General features: G+C 34.9%; 3 protein-coding genes across 11 annotated transcripts in view; 1 reads left to right on the forward strand and 2 right to left on the reverse strand.

The window, feature by feature from the left end:
• The window catches only part of GFM2 (GTP dependent ribosome recycling factor mitochondrial 2), a 99,267-nt gene extending 95,376 nt beyond the window's left edge, over positions 1 to 3,891 (reverse strand). For 4 of the 5 annotated variants that reach the window (XR_005651620.1, XM_039857472.1, XM_039857470.1 and 1 more), the window contains exon 1: positions 3,599 to 3,891. The gene's annotated coding sequence lies outside the window, so the exon portion shown is untranslated. The remainder of the gene's footprint in view (positions 1 to 3,598) is intronic. The other variant, XM_039857471.1, reaches the window with a different exon arrangement.
• Positions 3,892 to 3,949: 58 nt separating this feature from the next.
• On the forward strand, positions 3,950 to 9,812 carry NSA2 (NSA2 ribosome biogenesis factor). The gene is made up of 6 exons (XM_039857488.1): positions 3,950 to 4,151; positions 5,328 to 5,515; positions 5,605 to 5,755; positions 7,070 to 7,249; positions 8,805 to 8,997; positions 9,573 to 9,812. The coding sequence occupies exons 1-6, from the start codon at positions 4,149 to 4,151 to the stop codon at positions 9,638 to 9,640; spliced, it is 783 nt and encodes a 260-aa protein (XP_039713422.1). The 5' UTR covers positions 3,950 to 4,148; the 3' UTR covers positions 9,641 to 9,812.
• Positions 9,813 to 10,576: 764 nt separating this feature from the next.
• Positions 10,577 to 22,743, reverse strand: part of FAM169A (family with sequence similarity 169 member A) — a 53,520-nt gene continuing 41,353 nt past the window's right edge. For all 5 annotated transcript variants that reach the window (XM_039857478.1, XM_039857480.1, XM_039857477.1 and 2 more), the window contains 3 exons: positions 19,173 to 19,329; positions 15,641 to 15,844; positions 10,577 to 14,773 (listed from right to left, as the gene is read on the reverse strand). In XM_039857478.1, the coding sequence (XP_039713412.1) occupies positions 14,225 to 14,773; positions 15,641 to 15,844; positions 19,173 to 19,329 (910 nt within the window). In that variant the 3' untranslated portion in view covers positions 10,577 to 14,224. The remainder of the gene's footprint in view (positions 14,774 to 15,640; positions 15,845 to 19,172; positions 19,330 to 22,743) is intronic.

Genomic DNA, 22,743 nt, shown 5'->3' on the forward strand with positions numbered 1-22,743 from the left:
CTGCCTCCCCCAGTTCGTGGCTCCACCCAAGCCACATCCGGCTGTATCCTCAGGGAGTCAGGAGCTCTTTGCTGAGCAGCGCCTAGGCTCACGCTGGAGCCAGCTGGCCTCAGTTTCTGGTGTGGCCTTTACCTCTAACTTCAACAAAGAGATAAAAAACATAAAAATGGAAATGGAAATTATAAAAGGGAACTAGTCAGAAAAGAAGAACACATTATCTGAGATGAGAAGTATATTAAACGGAATAAACAAAGTGAATAAAAAAGAGGATCAAATGACCTATATTGAGGATGGGAAAGCCAAGGACACTCAATCAGAATGGCAAGACTATAATAATAATTTAAAGAGCCTACAGGATATTATTAAAAGTAAAAATATTCATGGCATAGGGGTACCTGAAGGAAAACAAGATGTTGAACAGCTATTTGAAGAAATAATGATGGAAAACTTCCCTAACCTGGTGAAGGAAATAGACATAAAACCCCAGGATGCTCAGAGAATCCCAAAAACCAGGAACCCAAAGAGGCCCACAGTAAGGCACATAATTAAAATGCCAAAGGTCAAATACAAAGAGAGAATCTTAAAAACAGCAAGAGAAAAGCAGTTAGTTCCCTACAAGGGAGCACCCATAAGACTGGCAGGTAATTTCTCAAAAGAAACTATGCAGGACAGAGGGCTTGGCACAAAACATTTGACATGATGAAAACCCAAGATCTACAACCAAGAATACTTTATCCACAAAGCTATCATTTAGAGTTGAAGGACAGATAAAGAGCTTCCCAGACAAAACTAAGCTAAAGGAATTTATCAACACCAAGCCAGTATTACATAGAATTCTTTAAGAAGAAAAAAAAACATGTATCAAAAACAGGAATAAAGAATGGTAATAACTACATTCCTATCAATAAGTACTTCAAATGGAAAAGAATTAAGTGCTCCAACCAAAAGATAGAGTGGCTGAATGGATAAGAAAACAAGGCCCCTACATATGCTGCCTACAAGAGACTCACTTCCGATTAAAAGACACACAAACAAAAAGGAAAGGGATGGAAAAAGACATTGCCTTGATGGCCCTAGAGGGTATTGTGCTGAATGAAATAGGTCAGATAGAGAAAGACAAATATCGCATGATTTCACGTACATGTGGAATCTAAAGAATAAAATCAACAACAACAAAAGCTGAAATAAACTCATAGCTACAGAGAATATTTAGAGGAATACTAGATGGGAGGAGGGTTGGGGGAACAAAAAAGGCAAAAGGATTAAGAAGTACAAAAGGATAGTTGCAGAATAGACATGGAAATGTAGAGTGTAGCACGAGGAAGATAGTTAATAATGTAATAATTATGTAAGAGGGAACAGGGGGACTAGATTTAGTGGTGTGAGCACTTTATAAGCTATGTGGATCTCTGATCACTATGCTATACAACTGAAACTGGTATATGATTGTATGCCAACTATAAGTGAAAAAAAACTCATTGTACATTGTAAAAACAAGCAACTAATTGCCTATCATATTTCAATAAAGATGGAAAAAAGAAAAAAATTAAAACAAAAACAATGCATCATTCAGAAAATGAAAATTCTGACTAAACATGAGAAATATGATTGTCGAGCTTAAATTGTGCCTTATTTTTTCAACATGCTTTAATTCAATAAAAATATGACTGTAGTAAAACATGTACTGAAATTACAAAAATAAGTCACACCAACCAAAATTTTTATGTAAATGTGTAGAAGTATAGAAAGGTAAGCATCTACATGTTGGTAATTTCTCATTGGCAATGTTAACTTTTTGGTTTATCTGTAAATTGATTTTTCTAGCATAAATGTATAAAAATAAAATCAGATTAAAAATATACATAAGCAAGGCCTATGATTATAGAAACTACGCATCCTTAGTTTTAAAAATTTATTAAATATTCACAATGTTTCAAGTGCACTATCAAAGCTATGAGAAATGCATGGAAGCATCTGACTAAACGGGGGTGGGAGGGAGACAAGTAAACCGATAAGGTTAAACCATTGTGCATCGCGTTATGCAACAAGCCATGTCGAAACTCATTATTCTTGTAAATCTGTTTTCTCTACCTTAAGAAACATACCTATTTCCAGGAGGTCATTAAATCTTTTGGATTTTACTTCCTAAATATACCTTGAATCCATCCCCTCTTCTTCATTTCTAATGCCAAAGTTTAGGATGTTTGCAAAACCATGCATGTTAGATCTATTCTAATAGAACAATGGATTCTAACATAACAATACGAAAAGCTCACTAATGTGGTTTGATTCCACATTATAAATAATCTTTAATAAACTACCATTTGTTAAAGCCTGGTATAACATCTAAGATGAGCCACAATTTTCTAGAAAGATTAAAATAATCCTCCCTTCCCTAACTATATTTCACATATATATGGGGCTGAATTTTCTTCATACAATTCCATCAGAAATAAAAAAAATATATAGTAACATATAAAATACAGAAGCAGATATGAGATGCCAGCTGTTTTCAATTAAGCCAGACATTAAAAAGACATACAAAATTGTAAAGCAATGGAAAGCTCTCTTCAAACTACACTACTTTCATTTTGGAAAATACAGGCATTTTCATAAAACTATATTACTTGTATGAACATTGAATGGGTTTACTATTTTTAAATGAATTACTAAAATATTTTAAAGTTTTGTTTTAATTTCTAATATTTGAATAGCAATAACCCACATAAACAAAACTCTGGAGCTGAGTCATTTTTAAGAGTATGATTAAAAAATTTTGAAAACTTATTCCAATGCCATATTTCCCAGAGAATGCCTGTGATTATTTTAGATTACAGACAAAAAAAAAAAAATGCTTACAAAATATTGGAAAAAAATAGAAGACAGAACCTGTGATTTTGTTGAAAGTGTTAAGATGAAGTTAAATTTATTTACATAAAAGTTTGAATTAATTTACGGAAAAATATTAAGTAAATAACAGCACAAGTGACATTCAGATACAAACAGTCTTAAAAGGTAGTACTCAAATCACTAAAGTGGGAAATACTGCTTTAATCCATTCTTTATAGATATCCTTCAAATAAACCTCATTTTGACACTTCCCTACTTAAAACTCTAAAGATTTTTAACATGACAAATCTGTTCCACTCTGTACTAGGGATCTCAAAATTCCCCAGAAACACCGTGCTATGAGACCTCACACCTTTGTGTGCAACGTTGCCACTGCCTGAAAGCAGCCCCAGAATCCCCCAAATCCCAGAACTTGGTAAATTTCTATTCAATCTTCAAGACCCAGCTTGAAAGTCTTTCCTAATTTCCTAGAAAGTTTTAATATTACCTTCTGCTTTTATAACACTTGGAACTTATATTTACACTTGACAAATATATTTACAAATTATATCCACTACTGGGAGCTCCCTCAAAGGAGAGATCTTCTACCGGCAGTGCCCAGCACAATGCCTCAAACATTTTTTTAACCTATATTTATGGCCCTCTACTGATTTTCTTCTTCTCTATGGGTCAATGAACTTAAACGAAATTGTTTTCTACTGGTGCTATCAAGCGAGTTATTCTATAAGCCTTACAGAATAAGCCTTACCAAAAGTTGTTTAACACCTGATAATATAAGGTGCATCCTTGAAGGTCAGCAGTGCCCAAAGGGGTCAAGGGTCTCAGGCACGCGGAAGTCGCACGGAAGTCGCAGGCGTGGTTCGGTACCCACCTGGCGCTCAGTCGCATACTGGAGGCCAGCTTTTTCCCACTAGGCTGTTCAGAACAAGAGGTGCGCGCCACGCAAATGTATGCAGAGGCTGCACGGTGCAACTTTCTCCTATCTCAGCAAACGCCCTGGCACCTCCATAACCCGACTTCTTTTTTTCCCCTCGGCAGCCTCCGAACGCCGCACTGCTCCACTTCCTGCGGTGCACCATTCAAATGCCTCCTGCCAGCAACTTCCGCCCTTCTCGCTGAAGTCGGAGAACAGCGGCTCGGAACGGATGCTTTGCGCTTTTGCCGGAGTCGGTCGTTTTAGAAGTGTCCCTTTCCTGTCGCGAGTTGCGTGGAGTCAGCTCGTGGGTCTCTGAGACTCGAGAACTTGAGAACTTCTTTGCGTCCGGGGGATTGCGCCCCGCGGCTCGGCGGCCGTAACCATGGTGAGGAAGATGCCTCCGGCGCTTGCGGTCTAAGGCGTCTCAGTTGGTGGGGCCTGGGGGTTCCCGAGGGCCGCTGGGCGCTGGGGCTGGGGGTGAGGCGTAGTAGGCGGAAGTGAGGTACTCCTGAAAGGAATGAGGGTAAACTCCGAGGGATCGGCTCCGTGGAGTGAAGAAAACTACACACTGGGGATATGTTAGATATGGCGTATTTGCCAAAGCACGGGCTTTGGAGCGAATTTCCTCGTTGCGTGGCCATTGGTACCAGAACCTAGCGATAGCCTTATGTCGCAGGCTCTAATCCCGCCGCCACCTCCTTTTACTGTTGAGTAAGTAAACGGAAGGCATGCCTTGCCACGGGCCAAGCATCTGATGATGAATTGCGTAGGCGGGCTTACATCCCAGATTTGATTGTCAGATCCTTTCTGCACATCTCTAATCTTTGTTTCTCTGTAAAACAGCATTACACATTTCTTCTTTATGGTTGCTGCAAAACTTTTGTGATAGCAGTTGAAGATACCACAACTGATACGTAATACTTTGTTGTTACTTAGCACTGTTCTCTGTGCTAGAGTTGGCTTTGTATCATTAATTTTTGCGGTCTTAAAATACTGATGGGCTGGGGCTGTGTGTTTAAACAAAATTTAAGGGCTATATAAAACAGGCATTTAAAAAGCACAAGGAGATCTTATACATTGCAGGTGAAATGCAAAATAGTACAACCACATTGGAAAACAGTTGGCTTATGTCCACACAAAAAGCTAAGTGCGCAGATTTATTCACTAAAAACTGGTCAATGGATAAACAGTGGTTTATACATATAATGGAATACTACTTGTTCGTAAAAAGGAATGAAGTCCTGATACATACAACAACATGGGGAATCTCAAGATGATGTTATTGAAAAACTAGACTACTGATGTTCAGAAAAAAAGGAAATCCTGAATCAGATCATCCCTTTTGTGGTTGTGGATTTTGAACAGTTGCCTTCAGTGAACAGTAACTTTCACTGAGATTACAGATGTCGATCCTGATGCCTATCATCCAGGGTCAAAATTTAACTTGACGTCTTGAATAGGCTTAATACTGAAAGTTATTTAAGCAAGAGAACATTTGGGTGACATAGGGTCTTCTATACTTAAATATGCCGCTCAAAAGAAATTGTTTCTTGCATTATAGCCACAAAACGAGTATATTGAGTTACACCGTAAGCGCTATGGATATCGTTTGGATTACCATGAGAAAAAGAGAAAGAAGGAAGGTCGAGAAGCTCATGAACGTTCAAAGAAGGCAAAAAAGATGATTGGTCTCAAAGCTAAGCTCTACCATAAACAGCGCCATGCTGAGAAGATACAAATGAAAAAGACGTAAGTGATCATTTATTTTTTGTATCAAGTTAACATATTTTGAGTGATAGTTCTTTAAAATTATCTTGAATCTTTTTCCTTCCTGGTAGTATCAAGATGCATGAAAAGAGAAACACCAAACAAAAGAATGATGAAAAGACTCCACAAGGAGCAGTACCTGCCTATCTACTGGACAGAGAGGGACAGTCCCGAGCCAAAGTACTTTCCAATATGATTAAACAAAAACGAAAAGAGAAAGCGGTAAGCAATAAAAATTGAAGTTTTTTTTCCATTTTGTTCAGGAGAATTACTTAATTTCAAATTTGAGGTTCTTAGTTTGTTTCTTTGGTTTAATTAGAAACATGAAGTTAACTGCTATTCCCATTTAGATATTAAAGTCTTAATAAACTTCATTTTGATGTTTAAGTAATAAACTTTGTTTTCTCATCAACCAGCATTTTAGCATTTGACATGTTTTTTGAAAATCAGAATGCCAAATACCTTTAGTTTTTAAAAAATTATTTAAAAACAATGAGTAAGCAATGAATTTCAAATTTAGTACTTTTATGGCTTCTTGTTCTTGACAATTCCTAATGCTGTGCTGTTACAGAGAAGGAAACAACTGCTGCTTGTTTATGCTGCCCTGCAGTGCCAAAATTGGTTAAAAAGTAGAATAGTGGAAAACACCCTAAGTGATTGCATAAAAACTCAATTCTTAAAAATATACTTTTGCATAGGCTTGGTGCCAAATTAGGTTAAATTCTGCTAAAAACGAGAGAAAAAGGTGTAGATATTATTTTTAAACACCTGTGGATAGATTGATAGAAATCCAGGTAGCAGAATATGTGGTAACTATATTTTAAAAACTTACAGTCTTAAAATTTGCCTTTTACATTTTTACTTCGTGTTTTTTGGTAATTATCCAAAATTAGAATGGTATAACTTTAGCACCAGAAGAAACTTTAGAGATTATCTAGTTAAACCCTCTTCATTTCACAGACTGAGACTAAAGTCATGGAGGTATGTAACCATTCTTCATGGTCACATATCTATGAAATAAATGTAGAGCTGCTTCTAGAATTTGTCTTAGTAATTTCCAGAATTCTATATCTTGCACTGCTTCGTTGTTTTCATAAAATTTGCATTCTAGGGAAGTACAAATATCTGGTGATTATTTTGTCTTAGTAATCTAAAAATTCATTTGAGGTAGAAATACAAAGATATATTAAAGAGGTGGAGACAGTCTTCCAATTTTATACTATTATCTATTTAGTAGTAAGCACATATACTACCTAGATAAGGCACTGCCTTATTACAGGTAGTAGTATTCATCCATAACAAGACATTAAGATTTTTAGCTAAAGCAAACCTTTTTATTTAATATATGCTATATAAACTTAACTAGTTCTAGTTATTTGAGGGCTTGTGAGAAGACAGCACAGACTTCTAGAAAATTGAGCCAAAATCTTGGTTAAGGAAAAGCAAATCTACTACTTTGTACAACTGAAACATATTTGAGTTTTTGTTCTCATTGTCTTTTACTAACTATAAATTTTAACTATGGTCTATTTTTAGGGAAAATGGGAAGTCCCTCTGCCCAAAGTTCGTGCTCAGGGGGAAACAGAGGTATTAAAAGTTATTCGAACAGGAAAGAGAAAGAAGAAAGCATGGAAGAGGATGGTTACTAAAGTCTGCTTTGTTGGAGATGGCTTTACTCGAAAACCACCTAAATATGAAAGATTCATTAGGCCAATGGTAAGTCCCTTGCAAGAGAGCAGTGATTTACATATTAGTTCCTGTATTAAACTGGATAAAGTACATTGCAATTTCCTGAAATTCCTAAAATTGATATGAAAAACAGGTTGAAAGGTGTTTTTAGGCTATTTTTAAGTTATTAGGGATTGCTTAGCACCTTTTCTTGTCTTACAGCTTCATAAGAGATTTAAAAAGAATTTTCATTACATTGTCAGTGCATCTTGACTTTTAAACATGCCATAATCTTTTTTCCACATGAAGTCATTACTCATTCAATAAGTGATCTGTATGCTGACATTTGTCTCAGAACAGAAAACTAGTTTTTTCAGCAGTCAATTCTAGTTTAGTAAGACAAGTATCGTAATGCTTTTGAAAACAATCAGTATGCAATCATTGAAAAAAGAATTTAATATATAAGTGGGATTTTCCTTTCTATTAATAGCAGTGATAGTTAAAACCAATCATCTCCCCCACCCCTGAAGATAAACATTTTTACACAATCCTTTAAACAATTACTCTCCCAACTGGATATCCAGCCAGCTTAGAGAAACAAAGAAATCATAGAGAAGAAAGTTGGCAGTGTTACTCTAGCTCTCAACCTTAATAATTTTTAATGGATTCAAATGTCAAACAGCTTGTTTCTGTGAATAAAGTTCTACTGGAACACAGCCATGCTCATTCATCTACATACTGTCTATGGCTATTTTTTGCTACAGAGTTTGAGTAACTGCAATCGAGACCATATGGACTGCAAAGCCTGAAATGTTCACCCATCCCTGGATTACATCATAGGCTCCCCTTGTTTTCATTTCATATTCTTAATTTTATAAATGCATATTGTTAACCTTATCAGTTTTACAGGGAGAGAATATACCTGTCAGGCTGTTCTAGGCTTTCTGTAGCTTGGCAAATATACTTCTTATTGTGAATTAATCAGATGGCATTCTGAATGGTATGTTTCTTACCAGATCGATTAATGAGTCCTTTACTAAGAACTTTAGTATCATTTTTACCTCTATATAGGTAAAAATCAAATTTAAGAGATTGCAAAGTGTTGTGGGTTCTAAAGTGCTACACTCCTAAAGACCATATCTAGGTGACTCTAGGTGACTCTGGGTGACTGGTCTCTTGTAACAGAGACATCTCTGGGCTCTATTTAGTTCTTGACCAGTGTTAATTAACATCAATGCAAAGAAAGTTGACAGCCCATCCACTTTTTCATCCTGGAAATTAGATGAGTTATATAAAGACTCAGAATCAGGATGCTTTAGTTTGAGTCTATCCACACACCATTTAACCTGGGAACAAGTCGTTGAACCTGCCAATCCTTATTTTATCATTAAAAAAAAATAGGATAGTTGATTTATCCTGTAACCATCAGGCTTTTAGTCTGTAGAATTAATTGTAAGTATTTTTATTTGATGCCTTAAGATTTGACATTCAATCCATGGTCTTTTGTTTTTTCCTTTTTTTGGATACTTGAGAAAGATAAGTAAAAAGGATCATTACTTATAATAACATTTGGATTCAAACATTCCTGTATTTGACTTACTAGGGCTTACGTTTCAAGAAGGCCCATGTAACACATCCTGAACTGAAAGCCACCTTTTGCCTGCCAATACTTGGTGTAAAGAAAAATCCCTCATCCCCACTTTATACAACTTTGGGTGTTATTACCAAAGGTACTGTCATTGAAGTGAATGTGAGCGAGTTGGGCCTTGTGACACAAGGAGGCAAGGTTATTTGGGGTAAGTAAATTTTTTATATGGGGATGCTGCTCTTACAATCCTAAAAAGAAATTTTCAAGTTGACATAAAGTAATGCAGAAGTGCTAGATAAGTTAAAACTTGATTTAACTCTTTAGGAAGAATACTTTTTGTAGAAAAAGTCACGAATATAATTCTTTTTAATTTACCTTATTGGGTTCAGTTACATAAGATGTATTACATTGCTACATTTATTTTGATGCTGTTTATTTTAAAAGGCAGTAATTATGAAGGAAGCAGATATAAAGATGTAACTAATAAACATTGGAAGGAAATATAATAAATTAATCATGAGTGGGAGAAATTACTACTGAAACAGCCACACTATTTCAATAATAATTAAAAACTGAAACATCATGTAGCAATTAAAAATTATTTTTTCCTCATTTTCTTATCTGGTTTCACTGCCCAGATATGTCTAAACTTTAATCTTTGAAAAGGAAGACTATGGTCTGTGATTTTTAAAAGTGGTAAATTAGAAATACTTGAGACAAATGTTATATCCTTTCAATTTAATTTTTATTAGCTAACATCTTTTTTCCATCTTGTTTCCTTAGGAAAATATGCCCAGGTTACCAACAATCCTGAAAACGATGGATGCATAAATGCAGTCTTACTGGTTTGACAGTAGTTTCATACAAGTAACTCCTTATAATTATTGAAGACTATGCACCAATCAGGAAAACCACCTTTACCTGTGATGTTTCTGAGTACTACCAAACAGGTTACATGTCTGTACTCATTGACCTATTTATTTTATTGTAAAGAACATTAAAATGGTCCAGTTTTATAAATTGGTCTTTATTTTGGGGTCTGTTTAACGTTTAGATGTTCATGAAATTGAATAATTAAAAAGCAGTTATAGAAATGTCCTGCTTTATATCTGTATTAGTAAGTAGGTATTCAGGAATGCTAATTTGTCATTACTGGAAAAGCCAGTGTAGTTGAAAACACCTTTAATCAAGGGTTAGTGCACACTTAAATTTGTCACGTCTAAAATCTTCCTGAAGTCTTCCACTTCATTAATCCTAAGAAATGTATATTAATACACAGTAACATTTGTTAAGTTTATAAAAGTATTCACATTAAAATTACATGAGAAAAGGCACACACTACACTAAATAGAATTCTAAAGAACTTACTTAGGTAAGTCTTTTAACCTCAATAAATAATCCTTAACTTCAGACAGTAAATCATTGAGTTAGTGTTTTAAACATTTTTTTCTTTCATATATAGTAATAACTACTTGGAACTGTATTTTCTACTTGAAACAAGAAAAAAATGTACCAAAATGTTTATACTTTTAGCATTTTATATATTCTGAACTTAGGGTAGTATATTTATATTTTTAGAATAGTAAAAGTTTGTTTAAATAATTCCAGATAAAATAGTTTTAAAAGACTACAATGATGCCCTTAAAGAGAAATATATTTGTAGTTACATAATATTAAAGGTCATGTTTTAGGGTTGTAACCAGGTCAAAGCACTTTTGTGATATGAATTGTATGTTTGTGGCTTTGAGATTAAGGGTGTCTATATATTACATTAATCTAAAATCACATTGTTTTAAATTCTGTTTATTTTTTAAAGCCTGTCTTGAAGATACAACCAATGTGATTAATTGTGCCTTTAACAAAATCATTTAATATTTAAACAAATTCAGTATCTAAACACGTCTTCATCAATGAAATTAGGGAAAAGGGAAAGAATCTCAAAACACAGACCAGGAAACAATCACAAAATATAGGTTTAATTACTACTTTTAAACTTAAAAAAAAAAAACTACCAAGAAAACAAACATAAGCACTTTGGTAAGACTTACTATTCTGAATAATGTACTACCGTTTCTAAGTTCTATAAACAGTAGACGTTTTAGAACACAGACACTTGAGAAAAGAAAGGCTACTTCCTTGGGAATGACTACCCAGTATGGTACAATTACTTCAAGATAACAGAAGCTGAACCTCTCTTACAATTAGAGTTTAACAAATGATTTTGTCACTAATAGAAATGGGGAACATGTGAATGATTTAAGTTTTGGAAAGTGAAAGCAAAAAATCAACTGAAGGTCCAGATACTACAGAACTGAGGTTTGCTTATTTTTGAGAACCAAAAATAAGCAAATTAACTATTTTTTAAAAAGAAAGCTTGACATTAAGTATGCAAACAAGCATAACTAATCATACCCATGAAATACTGGATAACACTTTAAACACCATATTGCTATTAGTGGACATACAAGGCAGAAATGTATTTCCTAAATACTGATACACAGATGAGTAATGTTAGTATAAATTCTTTATTTACATTAAGATGTTTCAGTTTGCTGGTGTGACCAAATTTTAGAAGGTAATCCCTAAGGTAAAGCAGAACATAAGAGCAGATATTAGATACTAGGTAAAGATTTAACTTGATGCAATCATAAAAACCTTCAAGATATTTTTCTCAAGTCACTGAAACCATTTTAGCTAGTGTTCTGGTGGTCAGCTAAAAGTGAACCATTAGTCACTAGTAACTGTTATCCTTGCCATGATAATTATGTGTACTTAATGGAAACACCATGAATGTAGACACATTTTAAGCAGATGACACGTTCTGTCATGCTATTTGATTTTATAAAAAATCATAATAGACCCTCTCGCCTTTAAGTTGTAGAGGAGCTTTATAATAAATTCTTAAATATACCTATTTCTGTGATGTCTAGCAGTTGAATAAATTTAACTGGAAAGTACAACTAAAATTTTACTAATAACTGCTTTTTTATATTACACAAAGAAATATATATGTATTTACACAAACTGTAGTGAACTCCCTTCTCCACAAATTAGACTGCTGAACCAAAAAAAAACAAAAACAGTTCACAAAGACTATAAAATGTGACTGGACACTCAACAGCAGCTGGTTGAAATCAGATTTCAGTTCTCTAATTCTGAAAGTTCATCTAATGCCTTGCAAAAACTACATTTTATTTATATTCCTTACTGAGGATAAATTTTGTGATAAATTCTATGCTGAGTATAGAATTCATTTACTGAAAAAATACGTTACTGAATGTGAAAGTTAGGTTTTTCCATGTGACTTAACTTTTTCCCACCTACTGTCTACTAATGTCAAAATAACATTTTCTGTGATAATACATAAGTTTTCATGTGTGAACAAAAATTTTGAAATTGCTTATAAAATGCACTTGTTTAAAAATAAACCAAACAGGTTTAACAAGTATAAGTTTATCTGTTAGTCTCCAGTGATCAAATATGAATAACTAAATATTGTTTTGTAAAGTCAGCAACTATATTCACATATTAAGAGTTGTCAGTTGACTCAATCTTATTAAACTACACCATTTTAAAGAAAGTATTTTAAAGAGAACGATAAACAATCCAAGTAAAAAAGTAAAAGAAGTGTTAGATTTTTATCTATTTTAAGAAATTAAAAATGGAAAGGTTAAGAATTTACTAAATCTTAATCTTTATTTCCCTATTTGTGGTATTAACAAAAGTTTCTCACAAAATGTATAAAACAGCATAAACGTTTGATAGATACTAGCTATTACTCATACTTTTTCTTTCACTTATTTAGTATTTTCTGAGAAAACAAATGACCAAAGTGCTTTAATTTTCATTTAACATGAAATAATCTGGCTTACCTCTGACCAACAACTAAAGAAAATTTGAGGATACAAGTACTCAAAAATTTTACATGAATAGGAAGGTTTGCTATTTTGCCTGCTTAAAGATTTTAACTCAACTTACAGCTTCCTAAAATACTAACATCCCAAAATGAAATTTAATGACATCACCTGACTACTGAAAAACTTTTAACATCAATCCTTATTACCTCAAGGACACAGAGTCATAACACATTTTATGTAAAGACCAAGCTTGTTTTAAAAACAATCTAAATGGTCTCAAAGCATTCTCTAAGTGCAAATCTGAGTATACGCAATACTTTCAAAGAGTAGGATTGTTTCAAGATTCTCTTTGGATTCTAAGAATAACCATTTTGTTCGTCTCTAAATAAATTACAAAAATTAACAACTGAAGCTTTTCCTAGGCAAAGACTTTTTTGCTATGGCAACACAATGAACATACATAGACAGGCTGGCTTGTAACCTGTCCTCACAGAACAAACCCAAGAATGTGCAAGACCAAAGAAAGGGACAACTAGAGCCTCCAATAATGATTTAAGCTCTTGTAAACTACAGCTCCTAGGGCAGTTTTATTTCTGCCATCTACGTCTAAGATTGTGGAGCACAGTTTCATACCTACCCAAAAAATGGATGGCAAGGGCATAAGCTGGTTGGCAGGCAGGCAGGAAGATCTTTTGACAGGAATCACTCCACAATTTACGGAAGTGGATGAAAGCTGAGGGGAATAAAAATAAGATTCTAGAAAAAGGGCAGTGTCAGGATTAATGAACACTCTTAGGAAGGGTTCTCATACTTCTGAAGTATACATGTTAACTAGGTGAGGACAAAAGTATAGCCCCCAGCTTCAAATGAAATTTTAAGTAATTACATTAGTACCTACACGCCACAATTAAATCCCTAGCAGTAATGTTTATAACAGGTGTTACAAAGAGTGAGTTAGAAACAGTTTCTGCCTTTCCACAGGCATTGAAGTCAAAGGAAGAAATGCATCTATACAGCTATGAATTAAGAGACCAAAATACCACCCTCATAAACCTTTGACCATAAATTTCTGTATCTGTGCTCTCCTGTAGTTGAAGTTATATTTATTCTAATTTACTGACATTTTTGTTTAGGCATGCCTACATTTTAAAAAATGGTGATTAAATATTTAAGCTAAAACTTCTAGAACCCTCACCAAGTTTACTATTAAAACCCTTAGTATAAAAGATTCCTGTGTTCCTTACAAGTAGTGGAAAGCCTACTACTTTCGGCTTCTTACATTTCCTGAAATATTAATGGTCAAATGTCCCCAACTGCTAAAGAAAATATAGTATGATCTGGTTTCCCAAAATTGAAACATGATTAATAAAAGTAAAAAGCTGTATTTACACAAAATAGCCTGAAAAATTAAAAACAATGAATCCTAGAGATCCTAAGGGAGAGGGAAAAACTGCATCATAAATAAGCTCAAATTCAAATTTTGGAATTCTTGTCCTGTGCCCCATGCTATTTATTACCATATTTTAAAAACAACAATTATGTTACAAAGAAGAGGATTTATCATCTGTGTTTCTTCATTCAGGTCAGCTTGGCTTTCTTCTTAGCAGGTCCTTTATGCCCTTTGGCCTTTCTTCTTAAATTCCGCCTGTCTACAACAGGCACTTCCACTTCTATTTCCTCGGAGCTGCTATCCACAGTTTTTTCTGTTGATTGTGTAAACTGATCCAATTGCTCAGAAGATGCTTCAGATTGCTCCTCAGACTGGTTCTTCTGTCCTGCATTTTGTGAAAATGGCACATCTTCAAGTTCAACCTCTATCAAAGAACTCTGAGGAAGAGCTGTAGATGTTTCCTGGGGCTCGGGTACCCCCTCCTCGCCCTGGTCTTCCAATGAGGAAGTAGTGTTGGGTGACAAATTTTCAGAGATTGATTCTTCAGAAAATTCAGCTATCACAGAGTTTGGAAAACCACTGTCAGATCGTTCTTCATTTGGAATGGTAGCAACACTGTCTGAACTCCCAAAATGTGCCTTCTTTCTTGAAACTAATGGCAGTTTCTCTTCAGTGTGCCCCTTTTCATCAGATGGGCCTTCGTCTAGCAACATTTCTGAGTCAGTTATATGTGAGGTCTAAAAGGAAAAAACCTGGTGAACAAACTTTTGCAATATAGTTCTTATATAAATTATTCTCACACTAATACGCAATGACAACTGCATTTTAAAGAATTCAGTATTCATTACTTTCGTTAATCATGTACCTCTTCTGAATACAACTCAATTTTTTCAAAATTGCCTTAAGTGATAATCTGGATACATTAAGTTCTTGCTTTAAAGATATAATAAAAGTAATAATTTTACCTCAAAAAGTACTTTTTAAAGATATTTTAAACTTCAGATTCTTCAAAAACTGTAAATGAATGATAAAGTTTTTACTTTCTTGCAGTTACTGGAGCCATAACCAAGAGTCTTTTGGGACTTGACACCGCCACCCCTGCTTACTTTAACAATGGCTGTATTAGATGATAGGTGAGGGCAATGGTCATTTTATTCGTTTATATATGTGAGACACTAAGGAAATAATGCTATCCAATAGCTTTTTAGCTTTACATTGAAAGAATCAAAAAAATTAAATTTTTTTTCAAATACTCATTCAAGTTTTCTCACTAATCTGTATAATTAAATTAAAATGTTAAGCACTAATAGGTATTTGAATATTTGGTAAATAATGTTTTATTCATTTTTCTAAGTATTTTCCTAAACCTACAAAGTAAAACTCACTTTGTTATCATAAATCAGAAAGAATGAATAAGGTTACAAAGATTTATGGAATATTACTGTTTGCTTCATCTTACAATATCAAATCTAGTATAAAACTTAATTTTCCTAAAGGACTATACATGATAAGGTGGAGGAAAATATATATATTACACTGCCCCTGCCATGTCACCAACACTGGAACACTTTATCTATTAAAAAAATAGGTTCTTTCCCCTTTACCTTATCCAGTGCAACAGCCTCAGGGGGTTTTGAAGATTCTACCACCAGTGGAACAAGATTCGTAGAGTCTTCACTGGAATTAAAAGACTGCAATTTTAATTCTTCATCTAAAACTTCACTAGTGGAGTCCTCCTCTTCAGTTATAAGTGGGGTCTTAAGAGCATCATCCATTATCTCACCATTCATAGGCTCTAATTCAGATTCCTAAACCAACAGGGGGAAAAAAATGTCAGGACACAATTACAGACTAACTTATTTGTCATGCAAAGTGGATCCATTCTCAGTCCCTGTCATGCACCAGGACTCAAGATAAATTCTACTACATAATAGGGCATGGGTTAAGGAATAGTCTTACTGAGGAAAAGAGGAAACTTACGAGGCAGAACTAGTAAAAGAATCCACAAATACCCCCAAATTCCCTGTTCTCATGGAAAGAGGACAGGACCAGGATGCGCTGTGGACATAGTAAGGGTCTGAGATTCAATAACAAGACCCTGCCCACTTCTTGTTCTTCCTTCTGGGGTAATCACGGGTGAAACCTTTTCAGTAAAAAGGCACCCAAGAGAGTCTAGATTTGGTGCCACCTCTTTACAGAACACCAGTGATTCAGCATTCGGAATCTTTGGGGCCTGTGCGAAGTTACAGTTTACTCTGCCAGGGGGAAGAAACACTACCAGTCCTGCGGTAAGCTGAGTTTGGGTACAGCTTCTTGCTAGGAGAAGAACCCTCAAACTCAGCTCATTGTCTAGTCATCCAAGGGTTATTTTTGAACAACCCTGCTTTCTGTATCACTATTAAAACATGGAAGAGCGATCTGGTAACACAAACCCTCCAATTTCTGAAACTCTTTTTTCTGATGTTTATCAATTTACAAGACTTCAATGTCTAATGTTTATAATTAATTCTAGTGACATTCTAATAATTAGAGGGCATTTTATTACCATTTTAAAAATTAGAAAACTGATGCACTCGAGTGTTCAAAAATAGATTTGGCTGGATGTACAGAACCCCTAAAATTATATAAGAAAAATTTTCCACAGGGAAACTGAAATCAGGGAGTTAGAAAAATTAATCTGCCAAGACAGTATACAGAATAGATTGCACACAGAAGGTAATTATAATGAAACTCATAAAAGGATTAACTAAGGAGAAATGTTAAAGCGAAGGAAATCAGAAAGATATAGCAAAAGCTCAAAAAAATAGAATTTTGGTAACTAAAAGTGAGAGGCAACAGAAGAGAAAAACTCACTCCTGCAAGTTTTCGTTTGGGGAACAGAATGAAAGATAAAACAGGAAAAAAGACTCAATACAGAAGTGATAAAGAATAGAAATTACGTTGAATTTAAGATGATAAAAGACATCTATCTAAACAGAAATATTCAGAAGAAAAATAACATTATAGAACTAAAATTGGATCAATATTCAAAGTCTAGAGTTATTAGTCATCCCCATAAAGATGACTGTTGAGCCTTTAGACTGGATGAGTTTTCAAAACAGAGAGCGTATGGGGGTGAGTGAAGAAGGGGGAGGTCAATGGGGTAAAAGGAGTCAAATGGGGGTGGATGGGGTAAAAGGGGTCAAATATGTGGTGACAATAAATTTAAATATGGGTGGTGAACATACAAGCAATATATATATGCTTCACTGTTCAGTTATACACCTGAAACTTACTGGATTTCATTAACCAATGTCACCATAATAAAAATAATTAAATTAATTAAAAAATAAAAATAAAATATAATTTTAAAAAAAGAAAACGTGAACCAAAGAGCAGAAAGTCAAGAACTGAGTCTTCTAGAATGTACACAAATAAAGGGAAAAAAGCAAAAACCAGAAGAGTCAAAAAATAAAACCAAAACAGAACTTAAGAGAGTAGAAAACCAAGAAATTAAAATACGGTAGTATTATAAAGTCAAGAGACTAGAGCATCTTGAGGAACAGAGAGTAGTTAATCTAGGTAAGGAAATCCACTGGGAATCAAAGTATCACTGGTGACTTAACAATAGTATGTGCTTGAGGTACTGCTGGACAAATGAAAACTGGTTATATGGAGTATATACAGTATAATATTAAGTTTTTAAAACAGAAAAAACACAATTATATATCCCTATAAACATCTAGGTGCACATAAATCTCTTTATTAAATATGTGCTTTACTTTCTCAAATGTCTACAATAAAAAACTGCCATTTAAAAATACAGTTTCACAATCCTGTCTGATCGCGGAAGCTAAGCAGGGTCGAGCCTGGTTAGTACTTGGATAGGAGACCACCTAGGAAGACCAGGAGCTGTAGGCATAAAAAATAAAAAAATAAGGGATTGTAAGCTGACAAGGTCCTTGCAATCTGTGAGGTCAACCAAAGGTTACCTCACCTAAAAATTTTAAAATAAAATAAATAAAAATACATTTTCAAGTAGAGAAAGATAAATTGGTATAAGAAAATAAAATTGGCAATGTAGTTTCAAGCACATATGAAAGAAATAAGGAATCTGGAGAGAAAAAAAATTAAAGATATTAAAGAAAAAGAAGAGAAGAACAAAAAAATAACAGAGAAGAAAAAAAGAGATAAAGACAAATACTTGAGGAGCTGCAGATATTAAGCCAGATAGAGTTTACTTAGTCACAAAGGAATCTCCTATTTGTTTTTTAGTTAAAAAAAATGTTTTAGAAGTGTCCTAAAATAGATGACTGGCTAAAGAAGCTGTGATACATATATACAATGGAATATTACTCAGCCGTAAGAAGAGATGAAATACTGCTATTTGCAGCAACATGGATGGACCTTGAAATAATCATACTAAGTGAAATAAGCCATACAGAAAAGGTTGAAAATCACACGATATCATATATGTGGGATATAAACCTAAAAGCAACAAATGAACAGGACAGAGACTCATGGACATGGACAATGGACTAGTGGTTACCAGAAGGGAGCGGGGAGGGGGAAAATAAAAAAATAAAATGTTAAAAAAAAATTATGTATATATAGTATGAAAAAAACAAAATAAACTGTCATTTAAAAAATAATTTAGTTACTTTTTCCAGGATTTGTAATCAATTATAGTGATATATACATGTGTGTGTGTGTGTGTGTGTGTGTGTATATTCCCCCCTAGATAACTCGTTCCTATCCTCCTAACCAAACTAGAAGTGCAGCTGAGGGCCTATTGAACCTTAAAGCATTCTAACTGGTTCCATAAGGTAGTCATCATTTGTATCACTTCTTAAGTATGTTTAATTCCAAAAATTAATTTGTTTTAAATGTACTGAGGTACCTTACTACCTAAACATCCTCTATTTTATCTTTGCTGTGGGTCAAACTTTTATAAAATCAGTATGAAATATAAAATACTTGTAACTTTATCCTCTCCCCAACTCCAGTACCTGACCTCACTTAATTAATATATGCTTTTTAACATTTAAACACAATTTCTACTAAGACTCTAAAGTATATCATATTTAACAATATATGACTGAGAAAGTTAAATTTTAGTTTACTTCCATTCATTATATTTAGTAAGTGATCTCATACCTTCTCACCATCTTGCTTCTCCAGGTGTGGCTGGGTTTCTGGTGCCGAACGAGCATCTTTATCACTACTTCCATCCTCAAATTCAATCACACTCTGTTCATGTTCTTCTTCCAGGAATTCTTCTGAGCTCTCTGATGTATGTGCAGTAGACTCCAATCTAGAAAAAAAAAGAAAACCATTCTTACTTTTTTTTTTAAGGATGAATAGAAAATTTCAGGAATCTGTTAATAAAATATTCACTTATAGAGAATCAGCTAAGTGTTGTTTAGTCAACTTCAAATTTTACAGGTCTAAACCTTTTTACAAATTTGTTCATCTTCTTGCAAATTTGTTCTCTTAACTACCTTGTTCTAAAGTTTGATTAATAACATCACCATCTTTTCAATCATGTAAACTAAACCTTTCTTTTACTCTATCCATTTCTGATTGGACCTTATTCTATTAGAATGAACATACATCCCAGTTTACCCAGGACAGTCCAATTTCCAGCTTTCATCCCAGCACTGGCATGTTAATAATGCTCCTTTCATTGTGAAAAACATTAGCTGAACCATAAGTGATATGGTTTAGTTTTACCCCTAAAATGCCTTCAAACATATCTCTAACTTCCTAGTCCCATTTTTCAGGCCCCTAGTCTCTCTGGAGAAATCTCACTGTAACTTCTTCCCAACTCACCTTCAGACTTGCAGGACACATGTTCTTTAGTAAGGTTTTCAGGGCACTGTTTCTAATATACATAACTGTGCCTGTGACAGCACAGCTCAGAAAATTCTGATGGCTCTGTATGGCTTAGAGAATAAAGTATACCTCCTTTCAAAGCCTAATATGACCAGACCCCTATATGCTATTAAATGCTACCATTTACCTTACTATCAGTTATCCTTATTACATTCTTCCTAACTTGGTGCCTTTGTCTGTATTATTCCTGTAGTCTAGATCTGCATGGTACAATACAGAAGCCACAGGACACATGTCATCATTTACAATAAAATTAAATGATATTAAAAATCCAGTTACTCAGTTGCATTAGTCATACCTCAAGTGCTCAATGGGCACACTGGGTAGTGGCTGCCATACTTGGCAGGGCAGACACAAAACATTTCCTTCATCATAGAAAGTTCTTTGGACAGCCCAGGTGTAGATCAGATGACGCTAAACCTTTCCTTTAGGTTTTATGGTCCATCTGACCTCTGAACAACTACTCAATTCTGCCAATGTAATGAAAAAGCAATCATAATAAACATGGAAACTAATGAGCATGGATGTGTTTCAATAAAACTATTTACAACAACAGCTGGTGGGCCAGATTTGGCCCATGGATCAACCATAATTTGTGGACTTCTACACTAGAAATTCTCTCCCAACTCTGCTTGTTAGGTTTCTACTTATCTTTGAAGCCTTAGCCTAAATGGCAAATCTCTCCATCTCCTCTATTAGAATCAATCACGTGTTCCTCTGCATCCACAGTATTTTGTACTTCTGCTACTGCACCATCACAATCTACCTTGCAGTGTCCTGTGTCACAGACAGCTGTGTATTAGAAACCACTATGCTTTCTTCAAGGGCAAAGATGAAGCTGTTTTTCATGATGTCTGAGTGAGTATTTGAGCATTTTGTTTTACTGTTCCTGTTCTGTTTATGAAAAGCAAACACAATTCTACATAATTCTGAGATGTTCAATTTAAAATTCACTGTTAATTTTCTGGTCAAGATAGTAAAGTGGGTAAACATTATGCTGGCCTTCTCTCACGGCCACATCAAAATTATAACTAAATTACAGAACCATCATTGAGAATCATCTTAAGACTAGCTGAACAAAAGTCCTACAACTAAGGACATAGAGAAGAAGACACATCGAGACTGGTAGGAAGTCTGAAGACGCAGAACAAGCTGTTCCCACACATTCATGTGGTGCTTAAAAATCGGGAGGAATATCTCGGCTGCGGAGGTCCCCCTGGAGGAGCAAGTGGTCCCAGGCTTATACAAGGCCAGGGTTCTAGTGCTGGGAAAAGAAATCCCCACAACCTCTGGTTGTGAAAACCAGCAGAGATTATAGCTGAGTGAGACTGAGGGCTGCCAGAGTCCCAGGCAGAGAGCAGACTGGGCAGGACCTGCAGCCCTGCTAAAGCAAATCTTGCTCTGTAAGGTCAGCCCCTGCACAACAACTCCTCCACCGTAGTCCTCACACAGCCAGTCCTCACAATCAATCAGCCCATGGGTCAATCCCCACCACTGACATGCAAAAAGCAACCACAGCTCAACTACAACAGGAAGGCACAGACAAACCACACAAGGGATACACCTGGAGCACCTGGCTCAGATGACCAGGGAGACTGTGCCACTGGTCCCACAGGACACCTACTACATAAGGCCATGCTACTAAGACTGGGAAACATGGCATCCCTATCTAATACACAGAAACAAAGACAAGAAGGCAGCCCAAATGGGAAGATAAACATGCCCCAAATCAAAGAAAAGAACAAAGCTCCAGAAAAAGTGCTAAACAAAATGGAGAAAAGCAATCTACCAGATGCAGAGTTCAAAACACCAGTTATAAGGAGGCTCAATGAACTTAAAGAAAGAATAGATGAACTCAATGAGAATTTTGACATAGCCAGAAAACATGAAAATGAAGGTAGAAAACATGGAAATGAAGGTAAAAAAACATAAAAAAGAACCAGTCGGAAAAGAATATAATAACTGAAATGAAGAATACATTAAGAGGGAATCAACAATAGATTAGACAAAGCAGAGGATCGAATCAGCAATTTGAAAGACAAAGTAGCAGAAAACACCCAATCAGAAGAGCAAAAAGAAAAAAGAATTTAAAAAATGAGGATAGTTTAAGGGGCCTCTTTCTGGGACAACATGAAGTGTACCAACATTCACATCTTAGGGGCACCAGAAGGAGAAGGAGAGAGCAAGAAGTTGAAAACCTGTTTGAAGAAATAATGACGGAAAACTTCCCTAACCTGGTGAAAGAAATAGACATATAAGCCCAAGAAGCACAGAGAGTTCCAAACAAGATTAACCTAAAGAGGCCATACCAAGATACATCATAATTAAAATGCCAAAAGTTAAAGATAAAGAGAAACTCTGAAAAGCAGCAAAAGAAAAGCAGTTAGTTACCTACAATGGAGGTCCCATAAGACAGTCCGCTGATTTATCAACAGAAACTTTGCAGGCCAAAAGGGATTGGTATGAAATATTCAAAGAGATAAAAAGCAATGATCTACAATCAAGATTACCCAGAAAGCTATCATTTAGAATTGAAGGACAAAGAGCTTCCTAAACAAGCTTTAAAAAGCTAAAGGAGTTCATCAATACCAGTATTACAAGAAATGATAGAGGGACTTCTTTAAGAAGGAAAAAGAAATAAAAAATATGAATAACAAAATGTCAAAAACTACATATCTAGCAACACTTTAAATGTAAATGGATTAAATGCTCCAATCAAAGAATAGGGTGGCAGAATGGATAAGAAAACAAGGCCCTTACATGCTGTCTACGAGAGACTCACTGCAGATCAAAAAACACACAAAGACTGAAAGTAAAAGGATAGAAAAACATA

This window comes from Pteropus medius, unplaced genomic scaffold (genome assembly GCF_902729225.1).
Source record: "Pteropus medius unplaced genomic scaffold, Ma_sr-lr_union100, whole genome shotgun sequence".
NCBI lineage: Eukaryota > Metazoa > Chordata > Mammalia > Chiroptera > Pteropodidae > Pteropus > Pteropus medius.

Bases quoted from the DNA above. Each gene is read 5' to 3' on its own strand.
- NSA2 (XM_039857488.1), top strand. The intron at 5,756-7,069 runs GTAAGCAATAAA...GTCTATTTTTAG, and splicing joins AAAAACGAAAAGAGAAAGCG to GGAAAATGGGAAGTCCCTCT. The intron at 7,250-8,804 runs GTAAGTCCCTTG...TTGACTTACTAG, and splicing joins AAAGATTCATTAGGCCAATG to GGCTTACGTTTCAAGAAGGC.